At 37.9% G+C, this 19,903-nt stretch overlaps 2 protein-coding genes across 4 annotated transcripts; both read left to right on the forward strand.

The window, feature by feature from the left end:
• The first annotated feature begins 2,024 nt into the window (after positions 1-2,024).
• On the forward strand, positions 2,025-7,806 carry LOC116248363 (biotin carboxyl carrier protein of acetyl-CoA carboxylase, chloroplastic-like). Its single transcript, XM_031621116.2, has 7 exons — positions 2,025-2,380; positions 3,065-3,112; positions 3,181-3,347; positions 3,531-3,849; positions 3,940-4,011; positions 7,269-7,334; positions 7,413-7,806. The coding sequence occupies exons 1-7, from the start codon at positions 2,222-2,224 to the stop codon at positions 7,434-7,436; spliced, it is 855 nt and encodes a 284-aa protein (XP_031476976.1). The 5' UTR covers positions 2,025-2,221; the 3' UTR covers positions 7,437-7,806.
• Positions 7,807-10,721: 2,915 nt separating this feature from the next.
• On the forward strand, positions 10,722-19,223 carry LOC116248921 (uncharacterized). 3 transcript variants are annotated; one of them, XM_031621958.2, is made up of 6 exons: positions 10,722-10,932; positions 12,337-12,444; positions 15,256-15,623; positions 17,525-17,620; positions 18,392-18,451; positions 18,555-19,223. In XM_031621958.2, the coding sequence occupies exons 1-6, from the start codon at positions 10,728-10,730 to the stop codon at positions 18,756-18,758; spliced, it is 1,041 nt and encodes a 346-aa protein (XP_031477818.1). In that variant the 5' UTR covers positions 10,722-10,727; the 3' UTR covers positions 18,759-19,223. The 3 variants fall into 3 exon arrangements, with proteins under 3 accessions (XP_031477818.1, XP_031477819.1, XP_031477820.1); XM_031621959.2 differs by lacking the exon at positions 12,337-12,444; XM_031621960.1 differs by lacking the exons at positions 18,392-18,451; positions 18,555-19,223 and adding an exon at positions 17,708-18,385.
• The last annotated feature ends 680 nt before the right edge of the window (positions 19,224-19,903 follow it).

A 19,903-nucleotide genomic window follows, 5' to 3' on the forward strand; every position in this document is an offset into this window, starting at 1 on the left:
TCTTGAATATATTGAGCTGTATGGTGGTACAGCGACAGAGACGGGACATAAAATAAAGCACCAGGTCTTTCCAATGCTCACCTTCTTCGTATCATTCCCTTGGCGTGAACCGTGGAAATTGGCAAATTAAGATCGATCATTTATTTGCCATGTGTATATCTTGTGACTAGGGCTGAGCATTTCTTGTGACTAGGGCTGAGCATTGAACCCAGCCGAGCCCTCCGTGGTTCGACAAAGTCAGGTCGGACAGGCCCAAAGGCCAAAATAGAGGAGAGAGAAAGAAAAAAATGAAATAAAAAATAAGAAGGATGACGATTGAAGGCGTGGCGTGTATCCCCAAATTGAGCCCTGTATATCTTGCCGGACCTGTTTTTATTTTTTTGCTTTTTTTTTTCTTAAATTTAAGATGGGTGACTTGGGTCTTGAAGTTGAATAGTCAGCTCAGGCCCAACTCATTATGGGTAGGTACCCTACTACTCAATGGGTAAGTTTAAAAAAAAAATACATCTAAGTTTTAGAAAATTTCACTTGTTTTATATAAAATTTTTAAAAAATAATATTTCGGTTTTTATCAAAATTTAAAAGTTTTAATTTAGAAATTCTAGCTATACCGCTGCTTGACATGATGTCCACCGGTACTTGTAGCTTTCATCTTGTCTTTAATGTACTTGAAACCTTAGTGTGACAATGTCTAGTGACCCAAACTTTTATGGGATTTAAGCCGAAGCTACCATCACTATTACTGCCGCACTTACTTCAAATAAACAAGTAAACTTGATAGCTTTCTCTCTCTTCTTTTGGAAGCAAACAAGTAAGTTATTCACTTTAATGACATTTTGTTAAAATTGAGTTTCTCACAAACTTAGTTTTGATAATCTTCCAAACACATTTTAATTATATTGTCATGTCTAACATCCGACTAAATTTAAAAACAATATTCATAGTTAGATCGTGTTTGTGTAATTTAAAAGAATGTGATTTCTACGCAAATGCAGGCTGTTATGGCCTTACGTTGGGAGAGGGAGATTTGGTGTTTTGGGACAGAATTCTTTTTTGTCTAAGCTAAATGATATTAAAATATATGCTTTAAAGAGTGTAGCATAGTTAGGTGAAGTAAGGTATATATATAGAAGGGTACCTCGGCTCGGTTTTTCATAAATGTTACTCTCTTACGCTGTACACAAGTGAAAGGCTATTAGTTAAACTGTTCACCTAAACCTAGGGGTGAAGAGAACTCGAGTTTAGTCAGTTTGAACTCGGCTTGACTAATGAAACCTTGAGCTCGATAATAGCTCCATAGAAGCAACTAAGTTTGACTTGGTAGTTATGGGTTGAGGTTGACCTTGACTCGATTAAGACTCGATAAACTCGTTTGAATAGAATTGATATTCATCGTTATATGTTGAGTTCGAATTTGATTAAGGTTTGACAGATTTGTTTGTATAGAATTGATATTCATCATTACGTGTTGATCTGCAGCTCAACTCGATTAAGACTTGACAAACTTGTTTGAATAGAATTGATATTCATGTTGAGCTCGAGCTCGACTCGATTAAGGCTTAACAAACTTGTAAGCTCGTTGAAATATATCGACTTGATTAAGACTCGACAAACTCGATTAAAGCTCGAGCTGGACTCAATAATTACGTGTTGAACTTGAATTAAATTTGATTATTTGAATGAATCAACTCATGAAAACTCAATCCATTAAACAAATGATTAAGCTGGAATTCGTTCAGGAGCCCAGCTTTAACGAGAGTCAGCTGGATGCACAGATTTTGAAGCGATAGTGAAGGAGGAAAGGATGTTTTCTAGTCGTTGGCGTGGAAAAGGGCTAGAAGGAGCTGCGGAAAAGACTAGAATACGTCATTGAGGACAAATTTGTCATTTTCTTCGGAAACATGAGGCCCCACGCTCCCTTGGTGTCTCATCCTCACTGAGTCCCCTAAGCTCGGCGTCGTCAAAGAGGCGAATATCTGACCGTTGATTGGTTCGGATTTAGCGCGACCGATTCCCCCCCTCTTTCTCTCTTTCTCTCTATCTCCCTCTCCACCCCCGAAACAAACAGAACCGATTTCTCTCCCGATATCCTCGCACTTCCCATCTCTCTCTCTCTCTCTCTCTCTCTCTCTCTCTCTCTGCGGGACGGCGCAGGTAGGAGGGGGAACTCGCCGCCCTTGTTCATCATCATCATATTCTGGTGTTTGTTGTTGGTTTGGTGATGGCGTCTTCGTCTTCGATCACGGCGGCATCTGCCGCGCCGGTGGCTGCCAAGACGTCTCGACTCGGAGCTCAGTGCCACCTCGTTCCCTCGAATCTGTCGTTCCGGCCTTCCCCGAGGCCGAATCTCGCCGTCGCCGCGTCAACTTTTTATTCTCAGGCTAGTATTTTCGTTGCATTGGGTTCTGATCGGTTCGTGAAAGGATTGCATTAGCTGCATTGAGGAAGCCGCCTTCTTAAATTTAGTTGGTTTTAGGCTTTCATCATGGTAGAAGAGCTCTTCTTTTGCCGGATCTAAGAGGGAAAAGCAGAGAGAAAGTATGTAGTTTGTACATTTGCTACGACGTGTATTTGCAAGATGAGAGTGAGTATAACATGATGGAGCTCAAAGAAGCTTCCTTGTCTTTTCCCCTACTCTATGCGGGCATGGAGTTACTTTATCCCCTGTGGATGTGGGTACTTAGCTTTTTAGTGGCCCCATTTGGATTACCGACGAACCGCATCGAAGTGGGAACAGATAGATCCTCTTCGGCGTGCAACCTTTTCTGAATTTGGCACTGTTTCATTCGCCTCGGAAGTCGTACTCAACTAGTGGTACTGCTTCACATTGTGTCTTTTCCTTTTCCTGATTCAATGTGAAAGGAAAAGATTGGGACTGGACAAGGAAAGAGAAAAATACTGTAAGTACTCCTAAACATGCACAGAAATACGGTGGTTCCCCTCAGTGATGCCGCAAACTGAAGGCTATTGCAGTTAGTCAGTAATGCTCGCCACGCATGTGCCTGCACACCATGTGCCCCCATTTCTACATCTAAACTAATTTATGTTCATTTTCATCTTGCAGGGTTCCCTTCAGCATCGATCTACTATTATGAAATCACAGTTGAATGAGGTGATCGCTTCTGCAGCTAACTGTGTATGATTTTTTTACAACAAACTGACTAGTTTTGATCTTCTAAGGTTCCTGTTGAAGGATCTTCCCACCCGTCGAACTCTTCTGCAGATAACTCAAGTGTGGCCAAGCCTCAAAAGGAGGATATAGAATCAGAAAAACAGAGTGTTTCAACTGCTTCTGTATCAGACTCATCAATAACCGAGTTTATGGCTGAAGTAGCTAACCTTGTCAAGTAATAAGCCGTTGCTTCATTTATTGTTGAATAATGGATTGGACGTACTTTTGTTTCTGGATGCATTTGCGTTTTCTCAAACTATTCTTACTGTGGACGAAACCAAGTGTTTTTCTCCCCCTCTTTCGAAGAATCTCTAATATGGTTGAAGCTTGATTGAGGTTGCTAATGTTGTGTTTCTAGGCTGGTTGACTCCAGAGATATTGTAGAGCTGCAGTTAAAGCAACTTGACTGTGAGCTTGTTATCAGAAAAAAAGAAGCTTTGCCGCAGCCACCATCTCCAGCTCCAATGGTCATGATGCAGCCACCCGCTCCACAGCCCATGGCTTCAACTCAACCGCCTCCTTCTCCAGTGGCTACCCCAGCTCCTGCCCCCTCAGCAATCCCAGCTCTTCCACCTCCTGCTGCCAAATCAAGCCGCTCATCTCATCCACCACTTAAGTGCCCTATGGCTGGAACATTTTACCGAAGCCCAGGACCTGGGGAGCCACCATTTGTAAAGGTTGCTTCTTCAAACTTTGTATTATCTCTTAGCTTGTTTGTTCTGCATAATTGTTTTCTCTGTTTTTATGACGGCATTTTTCTTATGCAGGTTGGGGACAAGGTTAAGAAAGGGCAGGTTCTCTGCATTGTTGAGGCAATGAAGCTGATGAATGAGATTGAAGTAAGCGCTGAAACTTATTACCTATTGTCCTTTGTCAATTCCTCTTGCCTTTAAATTTCATCTCTCTCTTGAGAGTTGAGAGCAACGTTTGTTGGAAAGCTTGAAGTTGCTTCCCAAAGACACCGTATGCCTACCTTGTTTGAGGTTGCCAATAATTTGTTTGCTTAAGAGTAAATTGGTATCAGGTGAGCAGTTCCTAAGATAACCACAAGTTACCATTATCTTTCAGTTAGAGTATCTATAGATGGAAGGAGACTTTGAGCTGACAACCTGGCTGAAGATAGTCAGACTAGGAATACTATTTATATCTGCATGTTTAGTTTCAACCCGCAAGAACACTTGTATTCTTTGGATGCCAGCATTCTCCGATCAACCATGCTATCAATGGGACAGAAAATCCAGGAACACTGTTTTAAGTAAAAATTGCACTAAAAAAAGCGATAGAAACATAAAAAACAGGTCAGCCGAATAAAGCTGGGAAAAATGTGTCTTTTGAAAAGGATGCCAAAACAAAAAAGCACGAAAAAAACACATCTTGTCACATTTTTCATAATTTTTTTCATTTTTGATTGCTGAATTTTCCCCTTCTTTTTTGTGTTTTATTTTCTAGAATTTCTTTTTAAAATTTTTTAAAACAATTTGCTGAGATTTTTCTGAGAAAAATAACTTTTCTGTATTATACCCAACAAAAACATTGCTGTTTAAAACACATAAAGAATATTTGTGATTCTGATTCCAACTATGAGCTATCACATTAGAGCTTTTCTCTATTAAGTCTGCAGCAACATGTTTTTTTTTATTATAAACAATGTCAAAGTAGCTTAGATTGGACAATCATTGGCTAAGATGGCATCACATACGGCTATCCAAATGGCATGCGCTGGTGTCTAAGATGATAGGACAAACTCATTGGAGGGTGGAAGGTGGGTCAGGGGAAGGAAGGAGTGAATTCATTTTTAGTCGGTGGCAGGGGGTGAACTGTGGTTGGTATATGTGTTACCTTGCCGATATGGTTATTTCAAAGATGGTTCTTTCCAAGTCATTGTTCCCTGTCCTTAAACCATCCCCAATCAAGTGATCAAACCTCAGAAATAATTTGATGTGTGACATGGACATAGTTTATTTGACTAGAAACCTTTTGGAGCACCTTATTTCAAGGTGGAAGGAAGATTAAATGCATAAAAAATTCACAGATCACACTGTAGCAAAATTTTGTAAGTCAAAAATGCAATTTCTTCCACAAATCATGATCTGAGCCATAATTCGCAACAAACAAGCTAGGCTGAATTTATATGCACTGTTAAACTAACTGAAATCATTGTTTTTTAACTTGGAGCAATGAGGGCACACCAAAATATGGGGAATACAATTCAGTATGTATGTAATCTGATTATGCGTCTTGGTTGTATAATTAGTTGATCTATAGTTTCTGATAGTTGTAAGCATGCTTACATATGTTGTGACCAGAAAGACCTGATGTCATAAATCATAACAACATATTCCTGGTTGCATTGTACATCTAGTTGTTTCATTCAAAACAGGTTCTTTTAAAGTACTAATAATCAGGTTCCAGAGAATCTGATGAGGAGAGAGTGTTAATATTCATGTTTCTTTACTAACATTTATTAAAAAATTCAGGAGCAAGATGACAAATTTCATGTATTGTAAGTTTGTAACTGACCGCATGGTCATTATTTCTCACTGTTTCTTTCCAAATGCATGGCGTTTTTAATATGTTATCTTCACACTTATTAAAATGCTGATTCTGGTTACAAACTGAATTGATGGTTGAAATGCCATTCTGACTTTTGAGTATGGTAGTTGCTGGGTGTAATTTCTTGTGAACCTACTAGTGGCTGTGTGAATGAGCAGCTTCTTAAACATGATCAAGTGGTTGCCTTTCTTTTTGAAGGTCAGGCTTGTATAGATCAAAGCATGTAACACCATAATTTATTATGTATTTAACACACAATCGTATGTACATACTCTATGGAGTCTATATTCCATAGCCACAAATATCACCATATTTTTTAAAAATATCGTGATATTAACGAAAAAAACAAAGAAGACAATAAAAAAGGGAAAAATTGCGATATATTGAAAAAATGTTAAAAATGAATTCATCACAATTTTTTTCACGATTATTTATTTATTTATTTCATTTTCTGTATTTATTTTTTTCAACTTTTGTTTCACTGTTTTATTTCCTCTTGTTTTAGGTATTTAACATGACCTCCTAAATGCAATACAATATTTATTAGTTTTTCATTTCTTGTATTTTTACCTAACATGTCGATGTTTTATTTTTTAAAAAACTGAGTCTTTCCCAAGGAAAACAGCTTTGGCGATGAATACTGGAAAAAAACCTTGCTGATAAAAACCTAAGAACGATGTTGGGCATATGCTATACTCTACACTCTAGTGGTAGTACAACACCCAATAATTTATGATTGTATATACTTTGATTTACTAAAAAAATTTACTTTTCGGTCATCTTTAATTGTTTTTTTTTTTTCCTAGCATAGAAGTTGAGGGCCAAAGAAATTTTTGACATCAATGAAGCACCTGAAGAAAATGACTGAAGAATGTGAGGCATTTTAAAGAGCTAAAATGAAAGATAGTAGGAAGCCTCTATACATACTGTGACAAGCAATCAAGAGATATGTACAATAACTGCACTGAAGATGCTCTTATGTTATTATAATCCACGGATATCCCAGTAAACTAGGAATTTGGGAACCTCAGATTTGGATTTGATTGCATGATTTTGAGAAAATTGTCTGTTTTCTTGTAAGAAAGGGAACATATGGTGACAAATAAAGTTTGTTGCCCAATTTCTGGCTATGATTCAGCAATTGTACCTCTGGAAGAAATTTGATCAACAGAAATCATCAAGCATTCTTTCTCTCTCTCTCTCTCTCTCTATATATATATATATATATATATATATATATATCCACTTTTGTGCACAGAGATGCTGTTCATGCGGTGCATACAGGTGTGTAATGTGTCTGCATGTATGTGTCTGTATGTGCATATGTGAGAACTTATTTATACATCGAGCCAACCATCATTATGAAATAATTTGCCATGTAATTTGGTACGACTTGGATTACTCAAGTTTGAAGCTGATTGAACACATAACATGGTTCCTGTGACATTCTTTATAAGTAGGATTTATCTTTTGCCGTATTTCTTGTTTTTACTATTCAGAAACTGACAGTGAGCTAACTGTAGATGCATTTGTAATTGTCTAGGCCGATCAGTCAGGGACAATAGTTGAGGTTCTTGTGGATGATGGTAAATCAGTCACCGTGGACATGGTACACCTTGATGTCCTTTTTTGATTCTTTGTTTTTATGTTAAATGTTTTTTCTTAGCTCACTAATTCCTCTTTGCAGCCTTTGTTCATAATTGAGCCATGAAGCTGTGAAATTGGTTTGCTGAATGGAGAACATTTTTGTTGGTAATATACATCCAATCCAGGCATGCTGCAGGACAGAAGCTCTATGTGTGTGTGTGTGTGTGTGTCCACAATCTAGACCTAGAGTTGGAAAGGCAAGGTAACTGTTCATGTCTATTTATTGTTAGATAGGCGGACGGTCTGCTTTGAGGGAAACCGACTGAAGAGAAGGATATTTTCCAATCTCGTTTTCCGTGACCATGGGACTTTTATTGTTCATCAAGACAATAATTACTAATTCAGATTTGTATTTTCTAACATTCTGATTGAATCAAAGACTGAATTACTTCTTAAATAAAGCCATACAGAAACAGGATTTGCTTGTCTGACAATGTCTATTTGCCCCCAACTTAAAACTTTCCTACCAGAGTTCATCCTCAAGGGTGGTGACATCCTTGACTTGGTGTAGGTTGTGTTCTAGTGTCTAAGCCACAAGTATGAGACGATCTGCTCGTATGTTATGTAGAGTCAGGAGTTTCTTACCACTCTTGGTTCTTTCATCGTTTTTTCCCTCTTGCAACTTCATGTTAATTTACTAATCCATGCTGATTTTTTGGTGGTTGATGAGATTGGCGAATCAAATGAGGGGCTCATGTTTGGATTCCATTTAAAGTGATAAATGCGCCAAAAAGAAAAAGCAGATGCCTTTTGAGGGAAACTGACACTAAAGTATCTATCCAATAGCTCCCCATGCTTTACTATTATGCTTTGACAAGATGTTCTTCACATATTGGTGTCACTGCTAAGGTCAACAATACCTACATTCTCCTTCCAATTTTTGAAGCTAATTCTCCCAGCATGATTTCATTGGAAGCTAATCCTCCCACATTGTTGGCAAATTTCACAGCATATGCAGCCCCATTTGCAGCGGTGACCATGTGACTGATCTTATCCACTTAACAATTTGTGTAAAAGTTGGTCATTCTTCTATTTATTGGACTAGTGAGCTCCTGAACTTCGGGAGAAATTTTGTGTTCTGGGGAACATGGCAGACATATCACTTATTTTGAATTCTAAACTTTAACACAGGAGTTTTTAGGCCAGCCAACCTTCCAAAAGTTTTCTTCTGGCTTTGTTTGCATGTCTAAATAATATGGTATATGAAGGGATGTATTTATTTTTATGATGGGTCAAAAGTTTGCCCATGTTTGGTTAGTTTGTTATTCTTATTTATAAGATTATTACCTGCTTACTTTTTGTTTAGGCTTGCTCGAGATATTAGTTTGTCATTCATATTTGAGAAGTTTACATATCCTTCTAAATTTTGTCGAAGTTTTCGAAACCCATTAAATCTTTCTGTTTAATGAAGAGCCACTAGTAAATTTTCAAACACCCACCTCTAGATCAGAGAAGGTTTTCTTATTTGAACAACATCTCAAGTCGGTAGAACTCTTAGTTACGAGCCTTACTTTAAAAAGAAAGACACGCAAGGACAAAGCTCTCTGCCCCGTTCTATTGACTGGAAAAGCTATTTTGCTGCAAATAAGCAAAGATTTTATTGTGAATGGTCCTTTGATCTAGTTGGGTAGCAGCAAATGTACATGCTTGCGAAAGGCGATTAACTTTCATATTGAAATTTATTCATAAATAAGTGTGACTTGCCCATCTTGACCCCCACCTTGATCTCCAATCAAGCAGCCTTCCTTAAAGGTGGAGATATCCATGAGAGCATGCTACTACGTTACTTGGACATGAAAAATGGTGCATCTTCTGGAGTTTCATATTACGTTGAAGCTTCCTCCGACCTTTTTAGGTACTTGGGATTCTTAGATGGGTGTCAGCGGCACCTGATCCAACAAACCCTAGGATGCAACAGAAAAATTGAAACACAAATAAAGAAAATGGACTAAAATATGGACTGAGTAGTACTCAATAGGAGGTCAAATCCATTGTCCTTCCTCTCGCTCCCAGGGTTTAGGGCTGCTTTGGGACCTGATATTAACTAGAGCATAGTGTATCATCTGTTTGCAGTTCAAAAGGGTAACATTCATAGAAATTGAATTGGCGGATAGTTTTTTACCGGCGGTCAGCCCAAGCAGCAACGCTGCACCCCTCAGGGCTAATACTTCTGTACTATAGAGATGGAGTGGTTCAATAGAACATACAAGCACTGTCAAAGCCAAACAAACACTTGCAAATATTCTGGATTCATTCTCAAACAAATATGGAAGAGTGTGATCAATGGGTGGAAGAGAGCCCATGCAGAGGCTTCAAAGGGAAAAAAGTTTTGCTACACAAGCCAGGCCAAGAATTAGCTCTAAAGATGGCAAATGGAGAGTTTTTGAAAGGAGAGATTGTGAATAGAGGGAAGCGATTCACAAAACAGACTTTTGGCCCACTAAAAATTTGGGTGAAATTTGACTGGAGAAGGTCATAACTAAAGCTGGAGCCCTTAAAACAGAAATGGTCAAACAAGAAGCGCGCACCAAAAGGGCTGTTGAGATTCTTATAAACTATTGCAGAAGCTGCAAATCTTTAGAAATTAATTTATTGCATAAGGAATCATACGGTTGCTTAAGATTCACTTGTACCAAAATTTTGACATTTGATTACTACAGCAAAAATACCATGCCAAATACATTCGTCAGGTGCAGCAATAGGACCCATAGATCAAAACTACATAATACCTATCAAATGGTAAGGGGAACAATTTCTTTTTTTTTTTTTTTTTTTTTTTTTTTCAATATGAGGCGGCTCTAAAGAATCATGCACCAATTCTTCCAAGATTTCCCACAGCGGGAAATCAGGAAATTCCATATAGCAGTTCATCTAAATTTTTTACATTTGATTCGAATTTGGTAGTGTATATGAACAACGTTGTTGTGGAGGTGAGTATCAGCTGGTACACATACAACACTTTGCGGAACAAATTCATGAAACATTGCATCCAAAGAACACAGCGTTCCAGTTACAAGCCTTTGTTACTCAAATGGTACAAAATGGACGATTTGGCCGTGCCCTGATCAAGCAAAGACTTTAGACTCCGACCGAGCCGATCGTTGTGCTCATGCATTCGAACCCGTTAACTGAATCCTCATAAATGCGATTGTAGATATCCAAAACTCCAATCCAATTATATGTAAAAATTTAGATCCAATTTTGCGTTTTCTACATTTAAACGTGAATCTAATAACCCAACAGTCAAAAGATGCGGTAATAGCTATACCAAATCCAAATCCGATCCAACTTCCGTTGCTGGACATAGTTATGTCTTATCCGGGCGAATTGGATCCATGGTCCGCCGAGTACGTGCATGTCCAAATGCTCGTTGATCGAACACGAAAAACCCTGGTTTCTCTCCTCTCGTCGTTTCGTCCGGCGAGCTTCTTTTTTAGTTGTCCTAAAACCTGAATTTCTCTCGCTCTCTCTGTCTCATTTTTTCCCGGCGCTCTTGACTTATAATCACGCCATCTCTCTCCGATTCTTCCTATTGGAGGGTCGCAGAAGCAGCGTCCAAGGTAAACTCCCCATTCCTCCCTCTTTATCTTGTTTTTTCAGCAGCATCCTAGAAAGCCCCTCATTTCCAGCAACTTGTTTCGGTGGAGGCAGGAGGCTGGTTCATTTCTCAGCGATTCTTCCATCCGTACATGATGGGCACTTATATTTTCTTCAATTTGTTTTGAGAAGATGACCCTCACTTGCTTATACGACAGGCCTATTTTCTCTAGATCGTATAGCTACAAAAACCAGGCAGACAACTTGCATATAAGTTTATGATTCCAGAAACCGGACTTAGACAGATAGAAAGGATTAGGATTTCTTACTGTTTTGATAGGTTATGGTGATTGTTCTCCAGATTGAGAATGTAAATGTAATCTGCCCTTTTCTGTCCAATACCCTTTACAAAGGAGAGCAATACCTGTACAGGAGAATCTAGGGGCTTAATTTTTATTGGTCTTAAGAAGCTTACCTTAAAGCCCACTAGCTCCTTTCTGTAATTGGAAAAGGCACGAAAAAAGATTAATCTCAGAAAACGAGAAACGTAGGTGTGCATTTAAACAGGCAAGCAGTCAGACATATTGTTTTGAACCATGGATTTGTGCCAAGGCAGAGCTTGGAAAGGAAAATGATCCTCCGTTTGCAAGCTATGGGGGATGAATAGGCTTTATATACCTGCAATGCTATTGTACCGTGCAACGAAGAGTCCTTTCTCTCCGGTCATTTCATAGTAGGTTGCTCCCTTGATCTTGTAGGCCTCAAGTTTACTCTCATCTTCATTTCTATATGCGAACAAGTCCCTCGGTGAATTTCTAAATCTCTATTTATGTTTAACTAGAGATGCCATATTGACGGTTATAGCTATTTGATAGTTGTTTTCTGTTTTTTTTTTCTTGCTATTCTTTACTACGGTAAATAGCCTATCTGAATATGAAGGTACTGCCATCTTGTCTCTCAATTTGTTGTTTTTGAAGTATCAGATATTTTATGTCAGTTTTTCTACAGAGGATAAAGCCATCAAACCTGTTGCATATAAGTGGTTAGGATCACTGTGTAATGGGTACCCACTTTTTTTTTTTTTGAGAAAAATTCCTCAGGTGCCAAAAACCAAGGAAATTTTCTTCCTCTCCAGCTAACGTGCCTCGGGATTTGGAAAAGGTGTAACTTTCTCCTGTTGTACAATCTTCTACAATGTTCCTGGATTTTTTTTTTCTAGAATTTTTTTTTCCAGGAAGAAAATTTCAAGGCCATCAAAAACTACTCGAAACTGGTTCTGTCTTCAGTATAATTTCCCACTCTATTATATATATATATATATATATATATATATATATATATATATATATATATATATATATATATATATATATAATGGCTTCAGTTTTTCTTGTCCTAATGGTTACAGTCTAATCTGTTCTTTTTAGGCTCAGGAATGAGACTTAGTTCCATGATGTTGTTGCGTTGGAGCAAATGTCTACGACAAAGTGATAGTTCATGTGCAATTAGAACTCTGTTCACCAGCCGTCAGTCTGGTTAGTAGCATTTCGATCAAGCAAGTACTTTTGTTTACTAATTTTCTCTAATTGTGATCTGGTCATTAATTTTCAGAGAACTGTATTAAAGATGGATTTTTCTTTTGTTTCTTACATTTTGATCTTTTGATAATTTAAGCCAAAGAGGTCAAATCTTACTTTGTCTAGGTTTCACTATGAAACTCAATATTGATTTACTAGTAGGCCTATATTTACCTGAAGTCATCATCCTTAGTGCAGACTTCCATGACATGGTTTGAATAAGAATTAGGGTTGTCCCAAGAATGCATATGTATGTCATCTCCAACGTGATTTGTTGGATTGGCAGAAGCAAAAGCTTATTGTCGTTGGAATGATGGGGAACATTCTAATGTAAGAGAATTATGAATTGATTGCCGTGAGAATATACATGATGATGGTAGCACCATGTATGTTAATACAATCATAATCTAAAAATTTACTGCCAGAGGATTCTTACTTGGTCTTACCATCAGCTCTATGGGATACCGACTTTACCATTTTTTTTTTTTGTCTAAATGAGCATCTGTTTTGAGAGTTTTAAGTTGCAGACTTGCAGTATTCTTTGTGGATTCCACTCCGTTTGGTGGTCTGATGGTTTTGATAACTAATCTTATAGTTGCTTGGGGAAGTGTTCTTTGCCATTTCCACCAGAATTTTGTTTGGGAAGGAAGTTCATTTGTATGCTCAGTATGGTATTTAGTAGCTACTAGTTCCGAGTGTGCTATGTTGTCAAGGTGCCCAGGCTGACGTAGGCGAGCCTAGGCAAAAAAATTGCGACCAATTTTTTTTTTTTTAGTTATGTTAATATGTCAAGTTATTTTGATTAACTATTACTAATATTTGAAATGTGGAGAGCAGTAATATAACATGCATAATCAACTTAAACAATCAAAAATTAATTGTTGACTTCATTGAATATGCAAAATCAATAGGAGAAGGTTAACCTTACTCATTAAACGTAATCTATTACAAAAAGAAAAAAAAAATCTAATCTCTAGAATAAGGAATGTAAATCTGCAAGAAGGCTTTAATCTGTTTGTACTTAAAGAAAGACATAATATAATAAAAAAGACTAACAATACATAATAGTATACATATAAGTACACAACAGTAACAATACATATAATAAGTACATAACGATACTAACTTGTATATGTATATATATATATATATATATAAAATATACTCAATTAAGTACACAACAATATACTAAATTAAGTGCACGACAATATATAGTTAATTAAGAAACTTTAATTGAAAGGGAAGGTGACTTTTCACTTTTCCATGGGCTAGCCATGTTAGTGCATAGGCAGCCTAAGTGCCAGCCTAGGTGCCAGCACATATTCTGTCGCCTAAGTGGTGGACTTAGGTGATGGGCGTGGACTCATGCTTAGTCCACGCCTAAGCGAAGCCTAGGCGAGGCCTTAACAACATAGCCAGTGCGACAGTTGAAATGAGGACCTAGGGTTGCTTCCTCCAACCTAATGCTATAAATCCTATTTTCCATGTTCCAAACATATTCTGGAGTTCTGGATTCCATAGAGAAAACATTAAAAACACTTCTATCAGTGAAATTGCTGAATCCCCATGTCTGCAGTTGCATCCATGTGCCATTGCTTATCAGAGGGTTTGATCCATCTATTTCTGTTAGCTGGGTCCTTGCGTCAATACTATCATTGATGTCATCGCATGCACAAAGATCGTTCTATTCAATGCTACAAGGAATACATTCTCACAATTCGTTTAGATGAAACTTTTGCATCATTTTCTAATCTCCTTTATAGTAAAAAAGTTTCATTTCATTCTGTGCAATGCAAGCTTAGTCTTGTCACCAGTTATATGTTTTTGCATTTTTATATGTTTCTAGTTATGGAAATCAATGTTGTCACTGGGGTATTGTATTGTGTATCGGTTGGGCCAGCTTATACTCCGTATCGTAATGTATCGTAAATGTACTGTAACGTATCGTAAAATTGATTTTTAATTAAGAATCATGAAAAATCAGGAAAACTCAAGAAAAATAGCCAAAACATCAAAAAAATTAAGAACAATGTATTTCCTATAAAAAAAAAAACTCATCACACATAAAGCACATTAATGATTCATCATTCACCATTCATCATTCATAAACCATAGGCATATATAACAACAACAAATTCAAAAAATGAAAAGTTTGACTATATATTCAAAATAACTTATTAAAACATTCATGATCTATCACAAGTTTAAAGAGCATCTATCACATATGAGTTTAGACTTTAGAGTGTTGTGGCGTTTAGTAAACTACGTTGCGAGTTCATCAAATCGATGGTTTCTTCCTCAAATCAGCATTTTTTTGGAGAAACCAGCAAAATCTCTCCCTCTCACAGGCTTTAGAGAAGTTTAGAGAGAGGGAGAGAGGGTCTCGGTTTAAAAGAATGAAGCAAAAAGGGACCTCAGGCTCCTTTTTTAAACTTTGACCCCATGTCATAAGATACAAGGTGTATTGTGTGTATCTACTGATACAGCTCCTGTATCGTATGATACACCCGATACAGGTGCCATACGTAGGCGTATCTCGTATCAACCGTATCGTCTAGGTTTTCTTCACCCAGACGAGTCGTATTGTATGATACAGATAACACTGATGGAAATAAATGACTTTTTTGCTTTTTCCTATTGTTCTAGTTATGGAAATAAATGAATATTTTACCCATTCTTGGACTTTAGTCATCTTCCCCTTCTGCATTTTTTTTTCCCATATATGTTAGCCCTGAGTCCTTTTACTTGGTTGTGAAATTCTTTCACCAGGTAGCAACACGTCAGACAGTGGAACTAATAACCTAGGTGAGAGTGTAGAATCTGCATATGATTTTACACAGAGAATATTTGGAGGATTCGGTGATAGCACTTCAGAAACAGATCCCTTTTATCAGAAATTGGACAGGTTGGAAAAGGCACGTGGAAGGGCTGGATTTGGTTCAAGACGCAACAATGGATACAGTTCAGGATTTCAAAATACAGATGATATGGAGACTTTTGATACGTTGTCAGATGGAATGGATGGCAAGTTGAAGAAGGCTGCCATGTCGTATCCTTACAGTGATGAGATCAAGAACGACGATTATGCATTCAGGCCAGATGTGAATTTTAGGCAGGGCGTGACATATACTGTCAAGGTATACATACATGAAGCTTCTGTCTTTTTTTTTTTTTCAGCTTTACACTAATCCAAAATTTATGTTCTATACAAACCATGGCATGGCAAAGGTGAAAACACAAAATAATGTTTGATGGTTTTCTTCAGTTTACGTTGTTTATCATAAAAGAATCAGCAGATATTGAAGTACTCAAGACAAATACATATTTTTTATCTAAATTCTGATATTTTCCATATTTTATGGTTCACTCAAATGAGAGCAATGGTGTTTCTGCATTTCATCTGTTGACATTTCCTGGGTTTATGGGTATATGTATGTCTATGCATGTGTACGGTCTATAAAGTATATGGATTGTGGAAAGGTATGAAACTTATGGACCACTGCCCATCATCCATTGCATGAGATTTGATGAATAAAATCTCAAAAGTGAAAGGTGAAGAAAAGGTGTGGGCGTTTGAATTTGTAGCACACCGGAACTGCCTCTATCTCAAGAATGGGAGATGAAGAAAAAACATAAGCAGTTTGGACATGTCACCAATTTGAATGTGCTTGCCATTTTTTCATCTCCCACTTTTGAGATCCCATCCATTAGATCTCACATGATAGGTGATGGACTGTGGTCCATACAGTTCATGCTGGGGGCCCTATAAAATGGTTCAGAAAGTAGGTACAGTAGGTCAACGTTGGATAGGCACGATTCATGCATACAAACATACATTCTAGATAGGAAACTCAAGGGACTTCATACAAATGCTGGAAGCTCCTACATTTCAATAGGAGGTAGGACAAAAAATCAAACAATTCCAAAATGGTGGGTTGGGCCAAAGTTGCATGGAAAGCATTCTTCCAACTGTCTTAACCAGATAAACTGGACAAACTAAAACTCACTTGTGGAAGGCCAGTCATGTGCATGAGAAATTATCTTCAACAGCTATCTCATCATTATGCGTATTTGAAATTGCTCAACTTTGTCTACAAACAAAATGAATAGCTTATGAACGTTATGAATTGTAATTTAGGTCATTGTCTGTTATCAGAATCAGCCTATCTGAATCAAATCCTTGGCAAATCAATTCAATTCTACAGCCAACTCAAAGGCACCATGCATCCACTTTTAACTACTTTTAAAATATTTTGAGTTTTTTGTACTTTACATTAATAAAATTTGCACATTTTTTTCTATTTAGCTTTCTGAAAAATATTTTTTTAAATATTTTGGGCAACTCACATCACAACTGATTCAGCTGAATGGTGAATCAGCTGATTCACCGAATCAGCATCCCTTCAGTTCACAGACTGATTTTTCCAACACTTGTGTGCACGCGTGATTGATTATTGCACAAATAATGTATATCACTATGTTCAATGTGAACTAATGTGAACTGCCTTCAGTCATTGATATGAAAATCTGTTCACAAAAAGAAGTGTTCAATTTCCCATAAGAAAAGGATATCTCTCAATTTTTTTGGCAGTTCTGTGAACTGGAAAAAGGGCAGTTCACATTAGTTTACCAATGATTGTCCCTTTCTAAAGCTGGAACATGACAAAATATAGACTAATTTTAATCAAATAAATTTTAGTGGTAAAGTGATAAATGCTATAATAATGCCTTCAGCTTTTATTTTCTAATAAGAAATAATTATAATACATTTGGGTCTTCACTGTAGAAAACTCACCATGGTTTCATGACCACATTGTGCCTATCCTTGTTTGATTTTCAATTTGGAGAACATCTTTTTCTGACAAGGTATTTACTATTTTCTGATTACAGCACTTGTTTGTGTTAGCCTTATCGGTAACTGGCCTACGTGTGTTGAATGTGACTAATAACCCCAAATGTCTATTTATACTAAACCTTCTTTGTGAATGTTAAGGCCACTTGATACTGGTGTAATGATGATCATTTTGCCTTTACTCAGGATCTTGATCTTACAAAACCAGGTGTTCAGAAGCGTGCCCCCAGGGAGGAGTTTGAAACAACGACTGAGGAGGTCTTAAGAAAAGCGGATTTTCGGGTATATCTCTTTTCTTGAGCTGATAAAGATTCCAGGAGTTTTCACCTTCTTTCCTCACTGATGAATAATAGCTTCTTATGGGTGCAGAAGTTGAGATTTTTCACTTTATGGGGGATTGAGCAACCTTTTATGTCTGGTCAGATTTTTTTGGCCAGTGTATTTTTTTTTGTTGGACTAGCGAAATTCTTCTGAAACTTTAGCTGCTAAACTCAGTCAGGGATATATATAAACTGGAGGTTGGAATCTGATCTAATATTATCGTGAATATGAAAGGTGATGGTTTAGGTATGCCAAAGTTGGGCTTCCCTCACTTTGCAGACACTGAATTTGGGTTCCCCATGTGACTTCCACCTGTTTTCAGGCTGAAGCTTTTATGATTCGAGGATTTTAGATCTGGCTCATCTTGCATGCTGGGCCTGGTGTCATATCCAATTCTCTAGTTGTTTATCCTATGGTTTATCATGCTATTTGGGTGCAGATCCCAGTTCATCGTGGTTGGCAAAACCTGATTTGTTCATGGGCCTGTAAGTGTTATATAAAGTATAAAAAACATTATTCCACATTTTTAGTTACTTGCGTATTGTTCATAGGCTGTGAACAGGGCAGATCTGCCCTCATGATTTGACCTGGGTGAATGGATCAATGCTTATTTGATTTGGCATCTGGAGAGGAGTCCCAGTTGAAGAAGCCATGTATTTGAAGCTTGTTTTAGTATTTTGATTGGCAGAATGAAGTCAATCTGTGCTTACATACTCATAAACCCTTTTGCAGAATGTCAGATTCCTTTCCAATTTCATCACTGAAGCTGGAATTATTATCAAAAGGAGCAAGGTCAGCTACCCAAATACTTGGTTAGCAGGAAAACATGTAATAAAGTGATCTTAGTTGTGTATCTGAAGTACACTTTTTTCTCTCTTTCATCTCCTTGCTGCAGACTGGTATTAGTGCCAAGGCACAGAGGCGTGTTGCTCGTGAGATCAAGACAGCTCGAGCTTTTGGCTTGATGCCCTTCACTACAATGGGAACTAAACCATTTGTTTTTGGAAAGAGCGTAGAAGATCTTGATGAAGATTATGATTTCGAGTACTTCGGAGGAAACTTTGTTGCTGGTTCTGGAAAGGGGGAAGCTGCGACCTGAATGGAACTTGTGCACATGGAATAGTTTTGGGATGTTCTGACCAGCATTACAACATGGGGACAGCTGAAGGAGATACTCATGTCTTGGAGATGCAAAGTGTTGTCAGAGTTGGTGTAGGCTATGCAAATTCCTTTTTTCTCTTAGTGTATTTCTTTTGCTTTCTGTTGCTTGAGCACCTGGTTAATGATCCACTGGGTAGTAGCTCCAGCTCTTGGCAAACGAATCAACTTAAAAAAGGGAAGGAAGCATATGGTAATTTCGAACTTGGGAGATTCCTGACTGCATTTGGTAGCGGTTGGGAAGCCAGGCTCTGTGCTTATGTGTTGGCTCATAGTGCATATTCATAAAACAGGTTCAAAGGCCAAGGAACAGCTATCGGGCTTTGTTTTATAGGTTCTTTCTCATTGTAACGAATTGTTCTACGTTCTACACTATACGTTGGATGGTAGAATCCATGGTTGGAAACGTCCGCTTGCTGGAAGGCGATACCACATAGCTTCTACCCTTTCATTTTTCTTTCTCATCACCGGGGGTCGGGGCATTCTTTGTTAAAAGAAAGCTGTTTCGTTCAGTTTGTGGTTTCCTGTTGCTATCAAATTTGCGACATCAATATCTTCTTCTTCCCCTTTATACGATGCGTGCATGGCCTGTTAGGCTGTCTGGTCGAACGGAAAAAGGCGACCGCTTTACTGGGCGGAACAAGCTATCGCCCTTGTCATAAGGAAGATTTTCTTGTTGGGGGCTCCTAGTAAGATAAAGTAAGAAGAGTTCCACAATCTTGCGGAGGAATAACAATTTCCCAATGAGAGCAAGGAATGGGCGAGCATCCTCCCTGCACTTTAAGATGAAAGAATATGTTTGAAAGTGCCATGTATGATCAGAAACAGAGAGGGTCAGTACCTGTTTGGCGTCTGCTGCTGGTCAAGGTCAGTTCGTCTGTTCTCAAAACTTTGGGGTAAATGTTTTGACAAACTTCCTCCAGATCCCCAGCTGTGGTTTATTTAAGGACAGGCTGAGCAAAGCTACTCAAGGGGAGACAGGCAGCCTGGGTCAGCACTCTCAAGTGATGAAGCATATCAAAGGCTTAAGAATCGGCAATCAACAACCTGCTGTTGAAACTGTCGCATGATCCTTTTGTGTTCCGC

Source organism: Nymphaea colorata, chromosome 2 (genome assembly GCF_008831285.2).
Source record: "Nymphaea colorata isolate Beijing-Zhang1983 chromosome 2, ASM883128v2, whole genome shotgun sequence".
Classification (NCBI taxonomy): domain Eukaryota; kingdom Viridiplantae; phylum Streptophyta; class Magnoliopsida; order Nymphaeales; family Nymphaeaceae; genus Nymphaea; species Nymphaea colorata.

Coding starts and splice junctions, on each gene's coding strand:
- LOC116248363 (XM_031621116.2), top strand. CDS start 2,222: ATGGCGTCTTCGTCTTCGATCACGGCGGCATCTGCCGCGCCGGTGGCT. Junction 3,113..3,180: donor TGAAATCACAGTTGAATGAG/GTGATCGCTTCT, acceptor TGATCTTCTAAG/GTTCCTGTTGAAGGATCTTC. Junction 4,012..7,268: donor AGCTGATGAATGAGATTGAA/GTAAGCGCTGAA, acceptor GTAATTGTCTAG/GCCGATCAGTCAGGGACAAT.
- LOC116248921 (XM_031621958.2), top strand. CDS start 10,728: ATGTCCAAATGCTCGTTGATCGAACACGAAAAACCCTGGTTTCTCTCC. Junction 12,445..15,255: donor GTTCACCAGCCGTCAGTCTG/GTTAGTAGCATT, acceptor TTCTTTCACCAG/GTAGCAACACGTCAGACAGT. Junction 17,621..18,391: donor TAAGAAAAGCGGATTTTCGG/GTATATCTCTTT, acceptor ACCCTTTTGCAG/AATGTCAGATTCCTTTCCAA.